The sequence below is a fragment of the Oryzias melastigma genome, linkage group LG7 (genome assembly GCF_002922805.2).
Source record: "Oryzias melastigma strain HK-1 linkage group LG7, ASM292280v2, whole genome shotgun sequence".
In the NCBI taxonomy this organism is placed as follows: Eukaryota; Metazoa; Chordata; class Actinopteri; order Beloniformes; family Adrianichthyidae; genus Oryzias; species Oryzias melastigma.
In genome coordinates, this window is record NC_050518.1 from 4,237,664 (window position 1) to 4,258,383 (window position 20,720).

General features: G+C 38.4%; 1 protein-coding gene across 8 annotated transcripts in view; it reads right to left on the reverse strand.

The window, feature by feature from the left end:
• Positions 1-20,720, reverse strand: part of prdm16 (PR domain containing 16) — a 181,756-nt gene that overhangs the window by 107,474 nt on the left and 53,562 nt on the right. For all 8 annotated transcript variants that reach the window (XM_024293213.2, XM_024293212.2, XM_024293220.2 and 5 more), the window contains exon 2: positions 13,054-13,508. In XM_024293213.2, the coding sequence (XP_024148981.1) occupies positions 13,054-13,508 (455 nt within the window). The remainder of the gene's footprint in view (positions 1-13,053; positions 13,509-20,720) is intronic.

The window sequence follows — 20,720 nt, forward strand, 5'->3', positions numbered from 1 at the left end:
CTGAGGCACCTCTTGCTGTCTGGGACAGGAAAGGGAAAGAAGGTGCACACTTGAATGCTTTGTTTGCCTTGCACTTTTTTCCTCTCTGCCTCCCTCTTGGAGTAAAGTGCCATTGGAAATATAGACATGCTCAGTCAGCCGTCTTAATCCCTCTCTCTTGTCCATCTCACGCTCACTCAATGCACCCTGACCCCACACACTCTCTTTTTTTCACACACATACACCTGCACACACACACTCATTTGCCTTCCTCCTCCAAATTGATGGGCCCCAAGCTTTGCCATCCAAAGAAAAGAGCTTGAGGCAGAGGGACTCTCAGTTGGTGGGGTGTGCACAGCGAGATTTGGGAGTTTGTAAAGGTCACCGCGGACTTTGTTCAATCTGGGGATTTATCTCAGCAACAGCAGGGCTGGACAATGAGGCCACTCGCCGCGCAACAGAAACCCAAGCTGTGGCAGCTAAATTACTTCACTGATAAGGCTGAACTAGAAGAACCGAGAGCCAGGAGGCATAAAAAAGAGGAGGATGAAGCAGAAAGAAAGGAAGGAATAGAGGAATAGAGTGAGAGGTCGAATAGGGTTGAGAGAAGGGTGAGAAAAATCAATGACTCACAAAAGAAAAGATTTGAGTGTGTGATCTGGGTTTAATTAAAGCTTATGTAGTGAATTTTGTCCTAAAAGCAGATGAAAGCTCTGAAAGAAGATCAACACTTGACAGTACATCGGTGTGTGAAAAGAGATTGCTTTTTGCTAAAAGGTAAAAGTGCAATAGCGTTTTAGGACCATTGTTGATAAACAGAACACAGAGCTTTGGAAAATGGGCTATGACTGTTTGGCAGTTAAAAATAAAAATATATCATAGTAATACAAATATTTGTGTTATAATTATGAAGGTTGTTTACAGTAATTCCCTCTTGTAAAAACTCAAAATGCTGTATTTTTGCTAGGTCAACTTAATCTCAGGGCTGCTATCAGTCATTATTGGAATACCCAGAATTAAAAAAAATATACTTTACTTATAATTCATATTTTCTTCTTCTTCTTCTTCTTATTATTATTATTATTACTTAAAACAGATTAAAACGTATCTGCTCATCCAATTTATGTTGTTTAGATTTTAAGATTATTGTTTCAGGTACTGCCTTGGGACAAGCTTGGCTGTGACACGGCGTTGTATAAATAGCCTCATTCCAGTTGAATTAGATATGAAAAGCTAACATGTGAAATCTGTGGTAAAAAGATAAGCTGCCCGTCATTTCACTCCTTTTAGCATTGGCCTGACACATTAAAGAATTTGTGGCATCGAACAACGGTTTCTCGAAAGTTCTAATAAAAGATAAACAAATCAACATTTGTTTATCACTTCATCACTTCACAGATTTTGCTTAGTCGCAATCCCCTTACAAGTGGATACAGGCTGTCTGTGGGTGAAACTGGGCAAATCTTTGCAGTCTTTAGGTTGTACTGAACATTTAACCCTTGTGCTCGCACATGAGGTCCAGATGACCCCACTTTTAATATAAACATGCCTAGGACAGCACAAGGGTTATGCAAGAGTAAGTAAAGGTAAAGTAGATGAGACGCAGATGTGTTGTACAGATTTTTCATTTTTTTTGACCGCCCCGAATCTTGCATTCTGCCTGGTAACCCTGTTAGTGCTGTTCAACAGATAAGTGCGCACTCGTCATGCGTTCCTTGCGCGGTTTGTGGGTGTTAGAAATAAGGATATTAGCATAATTTGTGTGAGCATCCCACTCTGAACTTATGCACCATTGAATGTGGTCAGCATAGAGCCAGTGTGCACATCTCACTAACAACTACAGTGCTGCATAAAGGGCGCCGTGCAACAGTATCCCTTTAACGTCATTTCTGCAATTAACTTCCATTATCCTTATAAATATTTCATGATACACTTCTCACCAGCACAATTGTATGTTCTATTTTTATAAGGTGGAAAACTGCAAGACACACCTCTAAAGATGCAGCCACTCCTCTTTGCAACCTTCTATGGGCCTGGACAACCCAAAAACCCACAACACCCGTAAAGAGGTTGACCCATGTGGGTGTATGTGACCAAGGCTTTAAATGATTAATTGTTTGAAATTGTCATTGAAGAACAGAAACACAAAAATTGGTAGAGATACAAAGAAAATCCCCCCAAAAACAGAAAATATAATGGATTGAGTTCCCTCTCCGCACACCCACTCAACAGGAAAGGGATAGGGAGAAGGGTTTACAAAAGTGCTGACCTGTTCTGTTTGAGTAGCTTGGTTGACACCATGCTTTGGAGTGAAAAACTGTGTGAGTGCTTTGTCGGTTGGCCAGTGAGCTCTTACACAGTATACGTGTATGTTTTTTTTTCTACTGAAGAATGTTTGTCTCTCTTTCTCCGCTCACGGAAACAACATCAGTGCACATGGTTAAAAGCACTTTGCAGCATTGTGAGCTCTCGGCCAGCAGAGGGGGGCAGGCTTTGTCACCAGAAACAATGAGGCTCCTCAGTATTAAAGCAAACAATGCACAAAAGGAAAGCTGTGTATATGGATTACAGTAAAGAAAATAAAAATATGTTATTGCTTCACATTAAGTTAGGAATAAGAGTTGTAGTGTGAAAACTTGCTTAATAATTTTTAGCTGCTTATTTGTTAGAACTTGTGTTTCACACGGGTGAAGGAACCCACTGAATAATGGCAGTTTGTGTCTTGATATTTTTATCTTGTACTTTCTTCTCTTCACGAGGTGGCATGCTGTGTACCATTGTGTACCAGTTGCAGCGACATCAGCTCACCTTCTTTCCGAGAAGAGTGGCACAGAGCACAATCATATGACATTCACTGAGCACAGATTGACTAAAAAGCTTGCAGTGCAACACTCTGACCATTAAGAAGATTTGCACAGATCAAACTAGGCTCTTTAGCCTTTTTTCTTCACTTGATGTACTATTGAACTAAGTTTCCTTTGTTTTCTTGTTTAAGTTTTAATTCTTTTGAAATGTTGTATTCCCTGTCTGTCAACAATGTTGCAATGATTAACATGCACAGTAATGAACTTGCTTGTTAGGACACACCACAATAAAGTGAGAAAGCAGTTGGATCTCATCAATGAAATATTTTGTGTTGTCATAAACTTTTACAAATTTACACCAAACTCTGTGAGACTTTTTTTGAATCGGAAAAATTAGATTACATGGAGGGCGGAATGAAACCGTAAATGATTAATAATAAAATGTGGACGTGTCTTGGTACACAAGCTTAGTGTGCGCACAGAAACACACACGCTGACTCACATCCACAAATCTTGAGTCTGTGAAAACCTTCTTGTTGTCTCACACAGACAAGACGCCAGATCATGCTCGCACTGACAGTCATGGAGAAAATGAGAGAAAATCACCCGAGCGGTTCCAGAGATTTTCCAAAGTAAAGACGTCTCGGCGTGTTTTACACTTCAACAATTCAACACTGTTTTTAGATCTTATGTCGTCATCCTCCTCGGCTTCTCACTCTACCTTGTTATTCTAAATGACTGAGTGGGGGAAAGAAAAACACAGGAGGATGTCTTTCCCCGGCCTGCCTGTGTCTTTGTGGGTTCGTGTGGATGTAGATGCAAAAGTTGAGGTTCCAACGAATATCACTGCCTTTGTTTAATCTAAAGGTAATTCTTAAATTAAATCACAAACATATCCTGGGACCTCTTAAAAATGAACTACCAAAACTGGTCAATAAAAGTCCTTCGTGTGGAAATAACAATAAGATTACAAAGAACCTTCATTCTCTTTCTTAGCTGACTCTGGCAAACAAACACACTGTGTGTGTTGCACCTAATAAAAAGTAATTAAAAGGAACAGCGGTATACCTCATTTTTCTCCAGTTCACATTTATGCAAAATCTGCTCAAATGTAGAGCAAAGAGGAATAAGTATTTCAACAGTTGAGGCTTTAGGGCCACATTCTGTATCTGATTATGAAAAATGGCAATCACAACAACCACGGGAACCTGATTATTAGGTCACTACCTCCTGCTTTATTCAAAGAAATGTTAAGCAGCAGTGGGGATTGAGGTTTAAGGTGAAAAAGAGAGGGACCTGAGAGGAAATGAAAGAAAGAGAAGTCTAATAAGCATTCACATGCAGTTGCTGACAGACACACCAAAATGGGGATGGGAAAAGGGGAATTTCTTTACAACAGCATAAAACTGAGACCTAGCATAAACACCATTTGACAAATGTCATCATCTTCCACTGCAGCAAAAAGCAGTGTCATTGTCTGCTCATGCCTGGAGGCACTAACTGATGAGCCTATTCATCAGGATCATGATGAGCGATGGTGGTTTCACCAGATACACACTGAAGGGGAATAGTAAAAAAGGATTGGACAAGAGCTACCTGCACTCCACCACAGAGGACTGATGGACCAATGTGAGGCTTTTTAAATTAATGTTTAAAGCATGTCTGCAAAAGGGAAACCTCATGAAATAAGGGATGGCGTTGTGGTGGAGATGCGTGAGGAGATTGTGGGGTTGGGTGGGGTGAGTGTGCCGGGCAAACAAGAGGTTTCATTGAGAATACTTGGGCAAAGGGGCTGAGGTCTAAAACCAGTGACCAAGTAATAACAGTCCAAATCCCAGCGACAATATTTGTTGAGTTCCACTCCCTTCAAAGACAGATGACTTTGCCCATGTAATTCCTTGGACGGCTGTGCATCTTTCATCTGAGCCCTACAGATTAATTTACTAACTAATTAACAGATGTTGGTAACGAGTTATGAACAAATGATAAGGCATCAGGCTTCTAATCAAACTTGACATTTAATTTGCTGCCCTGCTTCCTCGTTATCAATTACAATGTTCATTGGAGATAATTGACAATGGTTTGCACTGAACACAGGAGGCTTGTCTTTTACAGGTTAATAAAAAAGCTCAGCGCTGCAGCAGTGTTTCCAGGGGCAACAGCGACCATATGTTTAATATTAAATGGAATCTGTTCCAGCGGAGTGCTCCGAAAGCTGGGAAAATTGGATTAAATTGGCTAATGGCATGTTTAAAACCTACATAAAATGAACGTGAAAGGAAGATATTACAGCAGCGAGGCGCAGGACTTGTGGTGTTACTCACTCTCTCTGGTGTTTTTGCTCTGTGTGTAAACTTGGGGTTTCTGTCAAAGTCAAATAATGATGACAGAAAACCGCATACTGTTGGTCAATACTGTTATTAGAAACCACAGGTCTGATATGCCTTTCATTACGATGTGGGACTATATGCATATGTCCCAAAGTGACTCCATATGGTTGCAAATGATTTCTTATGCAGCATTGTGTTATTTGTAATACATTTAAACGTTGAATTACAATCTTAGGGTGTATTCCGACTGGACACATTTGGTTTGCTTAAAGTGAACAGAGTTCATTTCCCCTGATAATCCAGAACAAATTGTCAGTCTGAATACACCCAAGTGGACCCCAGTCCAGGACCCTGGACCACCCTTTGACCAGTGTTTGGAGGTGGTCTCAGTTTGTTTCCAATCGGTCTGATCTCTGGTTCAAGTTTCCTCAATCTCAATACACTCAGTGCTTGGAGCGGGAAAACTGAACCAAAATGGCCACCATAGCCGGTCATTAGGTGATGTAGAAAGAGAGCCGTGAAGAAACGTGGAGCAGAGATACAACAGCAACTCATTGAAATGTGGTTGGATGACTGCTGGCTCATTGAAACAACTTCTAACGTGATACACATTGCTTCTCACACTTTTTTTTTTAACAACTGTCTTTCAGCATGTCTCCACCGTACCAAGTCGGCAACTAAAAAGGGTTGTACCTGACCTCCATACAGACATTCAAAATTGGTCAGCGAAATATAAAGTTTAAATAAGTGAACTATTCTAACAAGGATTGCAAGGAGCAGGAATTCTATTATTCTTAATCTAATTGCTTTGCTCTGCCCTCATAATTCCTGTCCAGTGACTGAATACATCGTGTATTTTTGTCTACAAGCTTTGGTCTGAAACAGAAATCTCTGGTAGATCCAAGTCTGAACACAGACCAAACACAAGGTTCAGGACTCGATTCGAACCAAATTGAGCAGACTTGATCTGGACCACCAGACATTTCCAGTCTGAATACACCATTAGTGTTTTTCCCATTAAGCATATAAAATAATGTATTGGGGGTTCTTTAGACACTGAAAGACACACTTTGAGGAAAATTGTCTTTTTGTTGTGCTTATATAAGTCCTCCATCATGAGAATATTGCCACAAAAAATTTTCAAAAACACCATGATCATGTTTTAAGCATGTTTTTGTGGCATTTTTTTATTTTTATTTTCTAATATTTTAATTTGTATTTTTTGATTGATGACGTACATAAAGTAAATTGATCTTAAAATTGCATTTTTGTGTATTTCTTTGTTCAAATCAATGTGAGTCAGGAGCAGATCCAAAAATGTCATTGGAAAAAGCTTGTAAGTGTGACATAAAAGTTACTACGGCAAGCCACAAGCTCCCTGCTCAGCTCCATTCTGTTGCATTTACTTGTAGACAAGGTCTTTGTTTTCCTCATATGAGCTGACATCTGGTTTAAAACTTTACAGCCATTATTGTTGCACTGGTAATATTAGGTTGTGAGGGGCTGTAAGCTAGTGGAAGAGTATAGAAAAGGATGATGGGTAGGAGGTGGGCTTATACTGTGCAAACAGCCCCGCCCACAACTCAGAGGCAAATTTCTAATAGTTTCTGCAGAGAGGCAATAGTTTATGTCCTAGAAAACGGCACATTTTGGCTAAAAGAATGCATTATCATAATTAAGAGACCACTGAGAAAATGTTTGAAAATGGATTAAAAGATGATCATAATGGGAGTTTTTTGCTTTTTTGGTAAAATGCTTACATTTGAACAACCTTCAACAAATTTCAGAACGTTGAGTAGAACTATATTTTTTTAGCTTAGACACAAACCTATCACAAGAATATTTTACCAGATGGTACAGGTTTAAAATGGTTAAATTTCAATTGAGCAAAAAAGGAATTACACAGAACCTGTTTTCAAACTGAAACTATTCACATTAAAAATGTGACAACCGCCAGGCACAACTCAGCCAATTGCAATTTCAAGCCCACCAGTTCTCCCTCACTATCTCCACTCTGGATGTGACTGCTGTCTTCTGGCATTCTTGCCCTATCAGTTCAGTGCCAGCCACCTTAAGGGTCAAACATCGCGATAAAGAACACCTTTCTGTGAAAGGCAAACAGATCAGACAAGTTGTGAACTGCACCTTGAATGGCCTGTAAGAATATCTTACAGCATAAGAACTTGGCCAACCGCCCTCTCCAGGCAAAATACAAAAGGCTAGCAAACACTTTAGGACACAAGAGGTGGGTCCGGACAGATAAGTGTCAGGGTGTGCCAGGACTTCTCTTAAACATTTGAAAAACTTTAGCTCAGTGATTAAGATGAGAACAAAAGCAGCATAACATCGGCATGAAAAGTGAGACGTCAGGACGAAGATTTAGTGCCTGACGGAGGGTGAGGGAGATGCATCATGCCATGGCTGGATGGGTATCTGTCACGTAGAGGCTTGGCGACATGAGAGTGCCCGCCAGACGTCTTAACCTATCACTAAGTCAATAAATGGCCAAACAGAAGAGCGAGCATTCTTTTCACCTCTTTCCACACATCGCTGGATGAATGATACTGATATGGAAAATCACTCCACAAAAGGTAAACAGATAAAAGCAGAGGGACAGAGAGCAAAAAGTTTACCTGCCAACAAAGGCATTGTCAAGTCTGTGCTGTAAAAAGAGAAATGTATCTGCAGACCTAGCATGAACTCATTCTTTTGAGGGCAACATAACAACTGAGTCTGACATGTCTATGGAAATTTCTGAATCAAATTGAAGTTAAATAATAATAAAAAGACACTACAAAGATGTTTTCTTGTACAAAAAGTGAAAATGCACTTGTTTCTTTATAATTTATCTTGTGCTGAAATATTTAATGACACAGTAAACATGAACAATGCTAAGGCAACTGATACAAAACAAGAAAACAAGACAATGATTGATGGAATAGTTTTCAAAACGGTGACTTAGAGATTCAAAGAAACACCCATCTGTCACAGCGTGCGGAAGGAGGAATCACCATCAGAACTTGGAAGACTGGATCATACCAATGGAGCTCAATCAGCCTGATTTAATTCTCATTGTTGTCCTTGATCAAGAAAAAGGCCCCACATTGTGGCTGAAGTCATTCTAACTCTGTGACACAAACTGTCAGAATGCTCTTTAAATGACACTAACACAAAAAAGAGAAAACAGGAAGAAGATGGTCCACTTCCTGCTTGGTCTGTGGCCTTTTGTCACAATCAGGATGAAAGAAGTGAACCAGAAAGCAAGCTGTAGATTAGAAGACAAAGGATTTATGGGGACAAGGATTAAACTTCAGCGAATGGTGGCTCATCCTTGCAGGTAGCAACGATTTTGCCCAGTTCACCATCACATTCAGCATCAGGTTAATTTTCTACGAAAAAGTACTCACAAACTAAGATGTGGTAAGTATCGTAACTACTGAGGATTAAAGGCTGGAGAGGTCCCACGTAAGTACTAAGAGAAAAGGCACAGGGTTTTGATTTCTTTTCAGTATAAAAGCTTTTTTGTACTATTAAAACATTTTCTTCTTTCATTAAATATTGCCTGTTTTTGAGTGATTCATGCCTTTTTAAAAACCATAAAAAGATCTAATCCAATACATTTTTTAAACTATCATTATTAGGGGTGTTACGATTGATCAACTTAATCGATTAATACATTTTTATTCCTACAATCAAACCAGATCAGTCTGTCTGAGGTAAATTTTTAATTGAACTGAATCAATCTAAACAATTTTAAAATCGCTGGAAAATACTATTTAGATTGAGACACAGTATATTTATTTTACTATAGTATAAAAAAAAACTACCAAGTGCCATCAAAGAATCAAACAATCATTACAGCCCAATGTGTGGAAACACTGTGTGGTAGAATGTTCTAAGAATGTTCCGTTTGTATTATTTTGATGTGACAAAACAACAGTGGGCTGAACTTTGTGAAACTAAAATGTCAATGGATTTGGCATTCATCCTCTTTTACTTGTTTGTTTGTACACATATTTAATTCCCAATTGATTGTCTTGCAAGAAATACACGGAATCTGGAAAAGTATTTATCTCTGATTTGCACTGGTTGAATTTTTGGCTAAAGATGTCCTCGATCGATTTTAGGTCAGTGAATTGGATCATTCAGAGTAAACTAATATCGACTATAAATCGAGTCGGCAACCACAAATTATGATGTGAATCGAATTGTTGAATCCTTACACTCCTAATCATCATTTAGTAAAAAACTGAGTATGGAGACATCTACATATTGGAGTTGATTATTGAAGATACTGGATATTTACTGGATAATTTAAAAAAAAATATGTATTTCTGTTGCAAGATGCTGTGAACAGTATATAAAAAAGCAAAGTTATGATCTAGTTGAGTGAACACATAAAAAAGTAACTATAACAGACATTTTTCACATACCTTACTGTTTGCTTCACTTTGAATTTGACCCTGGTGAACTTACCAGAATCAGAACTTTTCATTCACATGACAGTTTTTTAGATTACGGTCTCAAAGCACAATTCATCCTGTTCATGTAAATGCAGCCAATGAACCCATCCAGTGCCAATCAGGTAGATGCACAGCACCTCCAGCCACTGCATGTTGACATGTATCTGTCAATAGCTAAGTCAAGCCAATCTCTCGTCCAGATAATAGCTGCAGTCACTCTGACAGTTAGATCCTTACACTGTGCTCTCTGTGGGCCTCGTCTGACTCTGCTTGCTCAGACCTTCCTGTCCTGAGGGCTTAGCAGTCCTCCACACACAACAAGAGACACTCACACATGGTAGACCGGGGGCCCTGGCGTTCTATCATGTTGTGCTAAAGGGGGTGCATAATGATTTTTAAATGGATGACTCAATGCTGGCCCAGAGAGGACGTCTGAGACATAAGAGAATGGCCATGGCCTGCAGCAAAGCAGCTCTCAGATTGAGCTGTCCATCTTGCCAAAATGAGCTTGAGTTAACACCTCTTCCAGATCCCAAAGCCTGAGGACAGACAATAGTTGGCTTCCTCCCTACAGTTCTCCTTCTTTTTTCTCACTTGTACTCTTTAAACACTCTTTTCAATTCTTCACCGTCTGTCCTCACCGAGCTGCAGTTCCACCCTGACGTCCACAAAGCACTAAAGCATCCAACATGTGACCGTTAAGGTGCAATAAATAGCTTATGTCATAAATCAATATTACAATCCCATTTTTTATTTTATTTTAGGGAGCTCAGGGCTAAAAACAGATATGAATACATAAAATCAAACGCATAATCAGAAGTATTTGTTTAAACGAAGAGGTTATTAACCCAATAAACCATTCACATGATAGCTAAACCACACATTTCTGAGCCTATATCTCATTAACATGATCCAGCCTTTACCCAAAAACACATTATATACAACTTGATCCATGTTTTCTGCCCTGTAGTAAACCATCATATCACTAGAGACAGTAGAAAGACTTTCCAAAATGTCTGTCTCCATGACAACTCGCACACACTTTTGGCGGGAAAAGCTTAGCCAATTTTCAAGAATGTATGGTGGGAATAACTCATCTTTAAATATTAATTATTTAAATGACTTCTTGCTGTAGAGAGAGAATGCAAAATATGTTGACGATTGATTTTTGATAATACAGCTACACCATGTTAAAATGAGTTTCAAATTTGAAACAGTGGGTAAATAAGGAGCTTTTTTCCTAATCATTGGTCAACATTTTTGCATTTTAAACTATCATTGCTGTGAGTAAAAACTTGCCAGCTCACCCAGCGTATCATAATTGGTGCCCTCTTTAAAAGAACAATGTTGGATTTATTTATATATTTATTTTTGTGAATAATCAAAGGGTTTAAAAAACACCTTAGTTAAAAGAAACAAAAAAATTGTCAGTTCTTTGTTTTAGAGGACTTTACAGGGTTAAACAAAGATAAATATGTTTAAATAAATGTATTAACAAAATAATATATATATATATATATATATATATTCCTCTACTTTATTAACAAGTTTTCCTTTTTCTTAATGAAAACAAAAATGCTTGATTAACTTCATTCTGAGCCCTTCATTCCGTTCATTTTTCTCAGAGGAGCTAAGTTGTTGAGCGTGAGGCCCCTGGTTTGATCAATTTACACCTTAGAGATTTTAAATGATCTCTCCTAATGTTTCTCATAATACACCCCTCTGTTTTGGCAAAGGTTGAAACATTTCTACTAACACAATTAAACTCCTCTGCGGCTTTCATTTGTTATGAGAGTCTACTTTTTACATCTGACTTTCCTCCTTATTAATACTTGTTGCATTCTGACTTTTTAATCTTCCCTTCTGATGCTCCCTGGCCAGTCTATTTGTCTTTGACCAGAAGCAGCAGATGAGTGGACGGGCTGATGGCAAAAGGGGGGGAGAAATGGGGTGTGTGGGACTCCTTAGGGAGTCTGATGATGACTATCAACATGCTAGCTATTATGACTATGCGATAAGAGTCTGGCAGGAGAGAACCTCTAAGGGCTTCCAGCCCCAAACCAGACAGGACAAAAAAAAAAAAATAAATAAAAAAAATAATAATAAGTGAGGCTTAGAGGGAGAAGACAAAGTAAACAACAAATTAATTATTTCTTTTTGACAGGCAAAGAAAGACAAAAAAAATAAATAAATAAAACAAGGAAATAAGAATAAGGAAAAGTTTTATTTTAGGTCAGCACATACGTTTACCATCCGGAATGTTAGAAAAGAATATAATTACAAATCTGAGTCAATGGTGGCCTCTTTTTTTTCTGGTCACAGCTGTTAAATAAGCATTACTTAGGAATCTGGGGAGGAAAAAGGAAGGATTAGGGAAACTGAAACAAAGCAGGAGACCTGGGAGGAAAGTGCAGCCCAAGAAAAGTGCACCCTAAAAGAACAGCCATAGTGCAAACCTAAAAACAAATGTTCAAATTGGCATTTTGCCACACAGCAAGTGCCTGTTTGCTTTAATCGCCTGCAGGCTGCTACAGCTGGTGGGAGGAAAACAAAGTAAAAAAAAGTAATCTTTGCTCTGAATCTACTGTGAAATCCCTTTTTGGATATATCTTAAATCCTTTAAATGAAAGAATTATAAACATTGTTTTAGGAACAGGTTTTAAAACAAAATTCTAATATGATTAACTGGAAATACTATGTGTGCTTTACAGATGTAAGGGCAGTTGTGAGGAGTAATTTTTAAATATTTTATTAAACATGTTTGGAATTTATCATATCATTTTCCATATTTATGTAAAATTTGCCTCAAATTTTCATCATTTTTTTTAACCATCTATTGTTTAATATTTGATTCAGGATTATCTTAGCATGTCCAAGACGACAGTACAATCATTAACTTGTCAAAGTCTTTTTTCCTCATGACATATAAATGCAATATGCGACTATGTGGATGGCCAGCCCCTGAAAATGAACAGTCTGAGAGTCAGTGAAATGAAAAGCAGGCCAGTAAATTTCATTTCTTATTAGACCTCAAATAAGGAGAGACAGAGACCAGGAGTTCTCTTTTTCTCCTAATGAGCTTACTGAAGCAACTTCAATATCCTTTAATGTCATGTTGAAATGAAAATGAATAGTTCAATATTCTGCCTCCGCACTGGAGCACGCTTCTTCCATTTCCATATCAGATGGCGTGTCCAAATGAGTGCGCTCGCTTCAGACCCACTCCCAGAAAAGCTGATACCTCCACTAATCAGCCAAATTTTTCCATATGACATTGCTGTGCTGCTCTGGATGAATATATTGTGTCTCTCCGTGGACATATGTATATGTATAATACACATCACACATGTATTTAAAGTATCTACGCACAAGTATGTATGTGGGCATCAAAAGTGATGCTTGAAATGAAAATAAAATACCTTTTTTTGCTTTTTTACTTTATTTTGTCCTGATGTAAAATTCAAAATAGGCTCATACCTCCCATCCAAAGGAGTCATCTTTGCCTGAACCCTCGCGGTGCTTCGTGCCGTGCAGACCAAACCTCTCCCCAGCACAAATGCGAGTTTTGGCCCATACGCCAAGGCCTGCTCCGGGCACAGAGGATTCCCGCAGCTCCAGTTCACTGGGAATAGGAATGTCATCAGGAATGTAGACAGGTGCCTCATACGGTGAGCCCTCCTTGGGTGTGGTGAAGTCCTGGTCATTGCTGCTGCTGCTGTTGTTGTGCAGGTGGTGGGAGGTGTAGATGTGAGGGTGCAGCAGGTGGTGGTGGTTGTTGTTCGGGTGGGAAGGAGTCGGTGAGGGTAAAGGGGACATGTTGAGGATGCCGTCTTCAGCGTCGTCTTCTGGGCTGTCGACACCTCTGCTGCCAGCTGCTAAGCCTGGGAGGTCTGCTTCTGTGTCGTACATGCTGTCCGCAGGCTCACTGTCATCTGGAACACAAGGAGACATCCACAGATTGTTAATTGACACATACAGGATAATCAACATACAGGTGACTAGTACTTTTAACTTGAGGAGCAACACTATGTCTTAAACACACAAAAATGCCAACAAGAGTGACCCGAGGCAGGTCAGCATGCCGGGTGATCAAGGGGTGGCTCATCATAAATTAGTAAATCCCATTAATTTAATTTAAACAAATACACATTCACAGTAGACATAAATTGTAATTGGTTTCTTTTTTATTTTATTTTATTTTAACTCTGATTTTTCTTAGTATCAAAGACGAGATTTTGGAGGCCACCTTTTATTAAAAGTAATCTCATTTTGAAATTGAAACTGCTGTTGTTTGTATTTGTAGCTTTAGCACTGAGTGGATATGTTTCAACTCCTGACTTGGGCCTCCTATCTTCCCAGTCTGGTAAAAATGAGGTGTTGCTGTTATTATATCGATCAACATTCTTATGACCACAAATGTCTTAAAATTCTCCAAATCAAAGGGGATCTTTTCCACTCACTGTCTACTAGATTATCTGGCTGTGCTCAACCTTTTTGCTTTTTGATTCACTTGTTGAGAATGACAACTATAATAAAAAATGACATTTCATTTAGACCAGAGGACTGCAACCTGCGGCTCCAGGCTGATGAAAAATAAAATAACAGTATTTTTCTCATGATGGAAGAAAAATATCAAGAAAATTCAGCTTAAAATTTTATTTCTGATTATTTCTTCATTCAATTCATTGTGAATCAGGAGTAGATGAACAAAAAAAAAACACTTTGGAAAAAAGCTTTTTGCTGTGATAGTCGCCAGGCTCACTTCTTGCTCCGCTCCATTCTGATGCATCCACTTGTAGATGACTAGATTTATGTACATCTTTTCCTTCTCTGAGCTTCCATCTGGCTAAAAACTGTGCGGCCGGATATCCAATATTACTTGCCATTTTTGTTGCACCAGTAATGTTAGGTTGGAGGTGGGAGGGGACATAAGTAGTGAGAAGGCTTGTAAACAGGTGGGTAACGGGATTGGGGGGCGGGACTGCTTTGCTCAAACAGTCCTGCCCACAACTCAGAGGCAACACCGATTTTTTTATTTTTTATTTTTAAATAATCTTAAGAGAATGATTTTACATAGCCCAAAAGAGGATCTGAGTGGGTTTAAAAAAAAAAAAACAAGCAAGACTTGTCTTTTAAAAAAGGATTTGTGTCAATAACAACAACAACAAAAAAAACAGTTTCTTTCTTTGAATGAAAAAATCATTGTTAATCTTTTGCTTTTCTTCTGCAAACAGATCCTGATGTTGTTAGTTAAAACTCCACTAGAGTTTTACTGTCTGAAGACAGGCACCGGCAATCAGAGGGCCAACAAGGCCAAAAATTACAGCGTGAGTGGTTCCAATCAAGCTCTCTCCCTCTCCAACCCTGCTGCCAAAACCTATTTTTGCTGCCGAGGTTTAAACTGAAGCTGCAACATAACATTTTCAAATTCTCCATTTACAATCAATTTAAGTGCCTTATTTAAAATACAAACTTTAGAGTTTTGGTTGGAAAATCTAAAGACAAAGTCCAAGACAATGATTCTTTTATTTGAGTTCATTCAATAACTCCAAACACTGCTTTTGGTTTTGACTTAAGAAAACATAGAAAACTATAATCTCACAAATCGATGACTGAACAATCCAAAGACAAAATATTATAAATATTAGAGTTTCTGTACTTACAGCAATAAATGCCAAAGGTGTACACACAAAAACAAAGGTGTATTCTTTATGTGGATGCCAACGTTGCAGTTTGTTATGTAGATTTAGGAAATGTATCATGTAAATCTGACCCTATAAAAACCAGCCTTTTATGACTGCTTTTGCGTCATCCAGTCATTTTTAATGGAAAGTAACACTTTTTTTAATGATTGCAGTTTTGTAGAGATGCAGGCATGCAATTAAGCAACTGTACATGTGAGCCAACAGTAGCTTACACTCCTTACACAGATCAATTAAAGTTTTATAAGTAAGCTCTATCTGCTGCACACAATCAAAAGTGACTGTTAAACACTTTCAATCTCACACACTTTCTTCCTCCATTCTCCAGTGGTCATTAGCACTTGACCCACTTAGCAATTTTGGTAAAAAGAGACAAAAACTATGAAAATCTAATGAAGCCATTTGGGTTTTAAGGCTCAAAAACTGACATAAACAAATACTTTGGGGAAAAAAGAAGACATTACAACAATGAAAACAGTCGTATAGGAACAAAGGATGACTTCTAATTGCCATAATATAGAAAAAAATATTTTATTTGACAGAAAATATGTTTTAAATGACTTACTGAAACCCTGCATCTGTTGATAAACCAAATGACTATATCAAAGAAAAAAAAAGACAAAGATCTGAAACGTGAAAAGTAAACCTAAAGATAGAGAAAATGGCAAGGTAGAGAGAAAGGAAACACCAGAGAGTCTTCGAACTGATGACAGAGCTGCTTTTAAACAGCTGTGTGTTAGCTCTGGGTCTCCAAAGACCCAGAAAGCGATGTTAGGTTCACCTCCCCGTGGGTTTCTTAAAAAACACCCATGCCCGATAGTGCCTTCCTCTCCTTGGCTCTTTCTGTTGTTCTTTCTCTCTACGCTCCTTTCGCCCATCGCTTTCTGTTTTACGGGGAGCTATTTATCCTGATTACATCAGGGGTCAATCATTAATTTGCACCTTGGGGGTCCCGGTGCTGGCCGTGGCTACAATGGGCTGCTTGTTCAGTGGCTGTTATTCCAGTGGAAAACTACCCTGCTATGCCTGAGAGGCAGGCTCAGGCCACATGAAGGCATCCCATTTATTTGATAAATTGTAAATGTGCGCCATCACCGGTGGATTTTTGCTTTGTAACACGGCGTCGTGGAAACAAAGGTTTTTTTTCAGTGCACGTATGATGCTGGCTATCACAAAAGCAAACATCTGGTTGCAACTGCAGGAGCTGTTATTGTACTCTAAACACATGTGGGAGATCAGATGGTGTTAAAGGCAAAGCTGATATCTGGTAATTACTGCATGTCAGAAGGAAATGGGAACAGACATAGATATGAGGTTTGAATATGTCAATTTAATAACTTCAAAAAATAGGGCAAAAATAACAGGTAGTTTTGAAAAAAATTTTTTTTTTTGCATTTCTTTAAAAAAAAACCTGAAAAACAAACAAACAAAAATACTATGAGATGATAATAATATTGTACTCAGCGTTACCATGGTAAAAAACCTTTATGCAGCACCAAAAATCAGTGGTTCAATCGCAGGCCTACAACAGGCAAATTGTTCTGTAGTTGTGTTTAATCAGAACACTCTAGACTTAAATACGGAAAGATAGAGATCTGGAGTCATTTTCTGCCGTCTGCCTGGACGCACACAAACACATGTGCCTTGTGGCATACGAACTGAGCTGTATTGTTAGAATGGTTTGCGGAGAAATGAACAGAACAGCCTCCATGTGCAAAATCCGGGATAAAGAAATGATGCATTGCATACAGATCGAGCGATGTCTTGCAGAAGGAGCAGCAGAACGGCTGTAATCAGTGGCAAAGAAGTGCATAATACTAGAGTAACCTTATCATTTCGCAAGGGAGGACATGCAGCTGCAAAGTGGGGTCATGATTGTGTCCATAACAACAAAATAGATGTGAAATAGGGGTGCGTGAAGTGGTGATGGCTGTCATAAGGAGCTCAGATCTCGATGTCTGCCTCTGGCCTCTCCAACAGAGACACTATCTGAGTCTACCCGCAAACGGATCTGGTTCAGTTCATGTAGAAAGCCAGCCACTGATGAAAAGACAGTGTCCAGGGAAAAGGCAAAACTATGCAAAATTCTGTCCAAATAAGGGGAGAAACGATTGGTAAGAGAGAAAAAAAAGAAGCAAATGGAGAATGTGTAGACCATGACAGATATGAAAAATGGGAATCCGTCTGAGCAGTAAATGACCAAATAATTTGATGTGGTGGCTCTGCACATGCATGCCTACGCATACTTGTTTAGAGAGGGGGTTGCCTGAAATGCCTAAACTTATCTGGTGTATCTGGTGCGGTGCTAGATTTATCCAACCCTATGTAGCAGCATTCAGGAGGTACCTGCTTGCTTAAAGTAAACAGCCTTGGATGATTCAACAATCTAAACCCAAACCAAATTTGAAACAGGCTGGAGTCAGCTGCAGAAATCCAATGAAAACCAAATTAGAAGTGGACAGAGAGGGTGAGGTAAAAAAAAAAAAAAGTTCAATAGTGTTTTTCCACAGTGGCACTGGGGTACCATATACTGAAAATGAAGCATAAATGGAAGCATGTGAAGGGCCAGTCTAAGCAAGGCATTCAGGGGAGAAGTTGTGAGTCTTGTGTGTGCAGTTGTGTGTGGTTGGAAGTAGTGAGTGAGCAACAGGGGCACGGTCAGTTAGAAAGACTCTCTGAGCAAGAACACCACACTGTTTCCCCTTGTAAAAGCACCAGGGAGTATTTCCAAGCTGCACTTAAAACTACAAAACAGCTCAGAGTAAGTGCAACAGGAGAAAGTGAGAAAGAAAGAGAAGGACAGAGGAAAAGAAGACATTTTTGAAAATGCAACACTTCTCTATATGTGTCCCCATATGTGCTTTTTTTAAATCACTGTTTGGAGTTCAGCACTGTCCTACGCAGATGTTAAAGACTCACCCCAATGAAAATTGTGTTGTTTTTTTTTTATTTTTCTAATGATGGAGAACATAAATAAAGCAAATTAAAATTAAAAAAAAGTTTTTGAGTAATTCTTTATTCAAATCTATGAATCAGGAGTATTTTTGCTGCACAAATAATGTTAGATTGGGGTTGTGAGGGGCCATAAGCTAGCAGGAGAATGTAAACAAGGGGATAATGGGAAATAAGTTGAGGCTTATTCCCTGCCAAGAGTCCCACCCACAACTCAGAGGAGAATGCATAACAAACAACTGCTACTCTACAGAAACTATGTCCTAAAAAATACACTTTTTTTATTATTATTTAAGCTAAAACCAGCATAATTATAAAAAAAGACAACTAAAATGATTGGAGTGCGACTTTTACATCTAAGCTTTTTTGTATATCTGAATTGCAGTGAAACTCTTTATTGTTTACTCCGTTTTGTAGCAGTGAATGGCTTTTTATAGAAAAAAATAGAAGAAATGTTTTATCAAAGGAAAAAAAAACTCAGCTGGATAAAATCTGTAAGGACTGAGTGTGCATTTTTGTTTTTTGTGTGCTGCACCAATACAACAGAGCTGATGTATTGATGTGTCATTTGTGCTGACCGGCCTAAAGCTATTCCATCCTCCAATAAAGTGTACGCGTCAGTGTATTCACTGAATTCAAGCCTTCAGGCAAACAGAGGACAGCAGACAACCTCCTGCAGCTGAGAGCAGGTGTATGGTGTGGGTGTGTTTGTGTATGTGTGTGTGTGTATAGCTGCCCTATTGTCCCATGGGTGCCTGAACACCAGGCTGGTGCAGACATTTATTAACAGGACAGATTAATAGCACTGGAGGAAAACATGTTCACAAACATGATAAATATTAATAATAATCAATATTGAGTTACATTTAGTAAATTGAGCTGCAAACATCACCCATGGGGAGCAGAGATGAAGGGAGGGGTGTTGAGGTGGGGGAGATGCATGGAGGCACAATCATGCGAGGAGAAATGGAAAAACTTGTGAGGAAAAAAAAAACAAGGAAATATAAATAAAAATGTGAGGACCGATATTTTTGTATTACAAAGAATTGAAAAAAGAAAAAGCTTTTGTCAACCTTTTAAAAACTAATAAACATAAGATAAAAATTATATATATATATATATATATATATATATATATATATATATAGGAAGTGAAGGACATAAATAATGTAAATCAGGTTATGGCAACATGAATATGCTACATTAAGAAATATAAATACAAGGAATTCATTCCACCAAATGGGACCAAATTGCCTTGTGTTTTTTTTTTTGTTTTTTTTGTGCGTTTGTGTGTTGGTCTGTGTGCACATGCTTGAACCCCTACCTCAGTTTCATTTACTAGCTCGTTTTGAAGGCTCAAAAGCCAACAATTGTAATACAAAGGCATATTGTACAGAAAACTTTATATCAATCTATAGAATCATAGATCTTAGGAATTTGGTTTACTATTGAGCCCAAAATATGAACAGATAAATACAAATAACACATTTATCAACCCAAACTGAAAAAAACAACCAAAATAGTAATTCTAAATATAAATAAAAGAAAATGTTTAATCTTAAAAGCACATTTCAAAACATAATAGGAAAATTTGAGTTTTTCAAAAGATGCTTTATAAATGAAAAAAAATATGGTTTTGGCTTTTCTTAATTTATAACAAAATAAGAGTAACCAGTTAAAAAGGGGTATTAAGTATAGCTATGTGTCCACATACACACAAGCAGCACACAGCCTCACACACACACATCAGTCTGTTACTCTCCAGCCCCGCTCTCGCTCCTCTCCTCTTGCCTGCTCCCTCTAGTCATTAGCCAGTGAATTAACAACAATCGAGCACGCTATTAATCACCCTGACAAAAGTGTTAGCATTGCCTGGCTTGGCCAGCACGAGACTGTGATGGAGGAGGAAGAGTAGGAGGCGGAGAAGAAGTGGATGAAGAGGAGAATGGCAGCAGGAGGAGGAGCGTGAGAGAAGCTGATGAAAAGGGTCATAGGGTCTCCTAAGGAGACCCTGGTTCTATGGGGCAGGGAGGCAGAAGTGACATGGAAATGCTGTGAAGAGGCAGAAGTGTGAGAGAAAAGACCATAAGATGAAGGTTAATGTCAAGAAGGTTATAGTAAACTTAAGAGGTGAATGTTAAACTTTGGATTTCTGGCCAAGATATTCATAAAAGCTAGATTGGAAATAATAATGTAATGACAAAAACTACAATAAAATCATAGTCTCTCAAAGTGGTTGACAGAATTGCAGAAAATAAAAATTTCAAGCAGCAAAAAATGTCACATTTAATATAGTTATTTTTTCACCAGTGCAACCTTAAACTTGACATCTGTCATAACGGTGACGGTGATGAACCAAAAACTCTACAATGGATTAGATCGGTTTTATAAACTGGTGCTGATAGAATGTCTAGCCTCCTTTATTTAGTATAACATGACAATGTTTTTTTTTAATATATAGATGTGGTTTAATTAAAAAAAAAACAATAA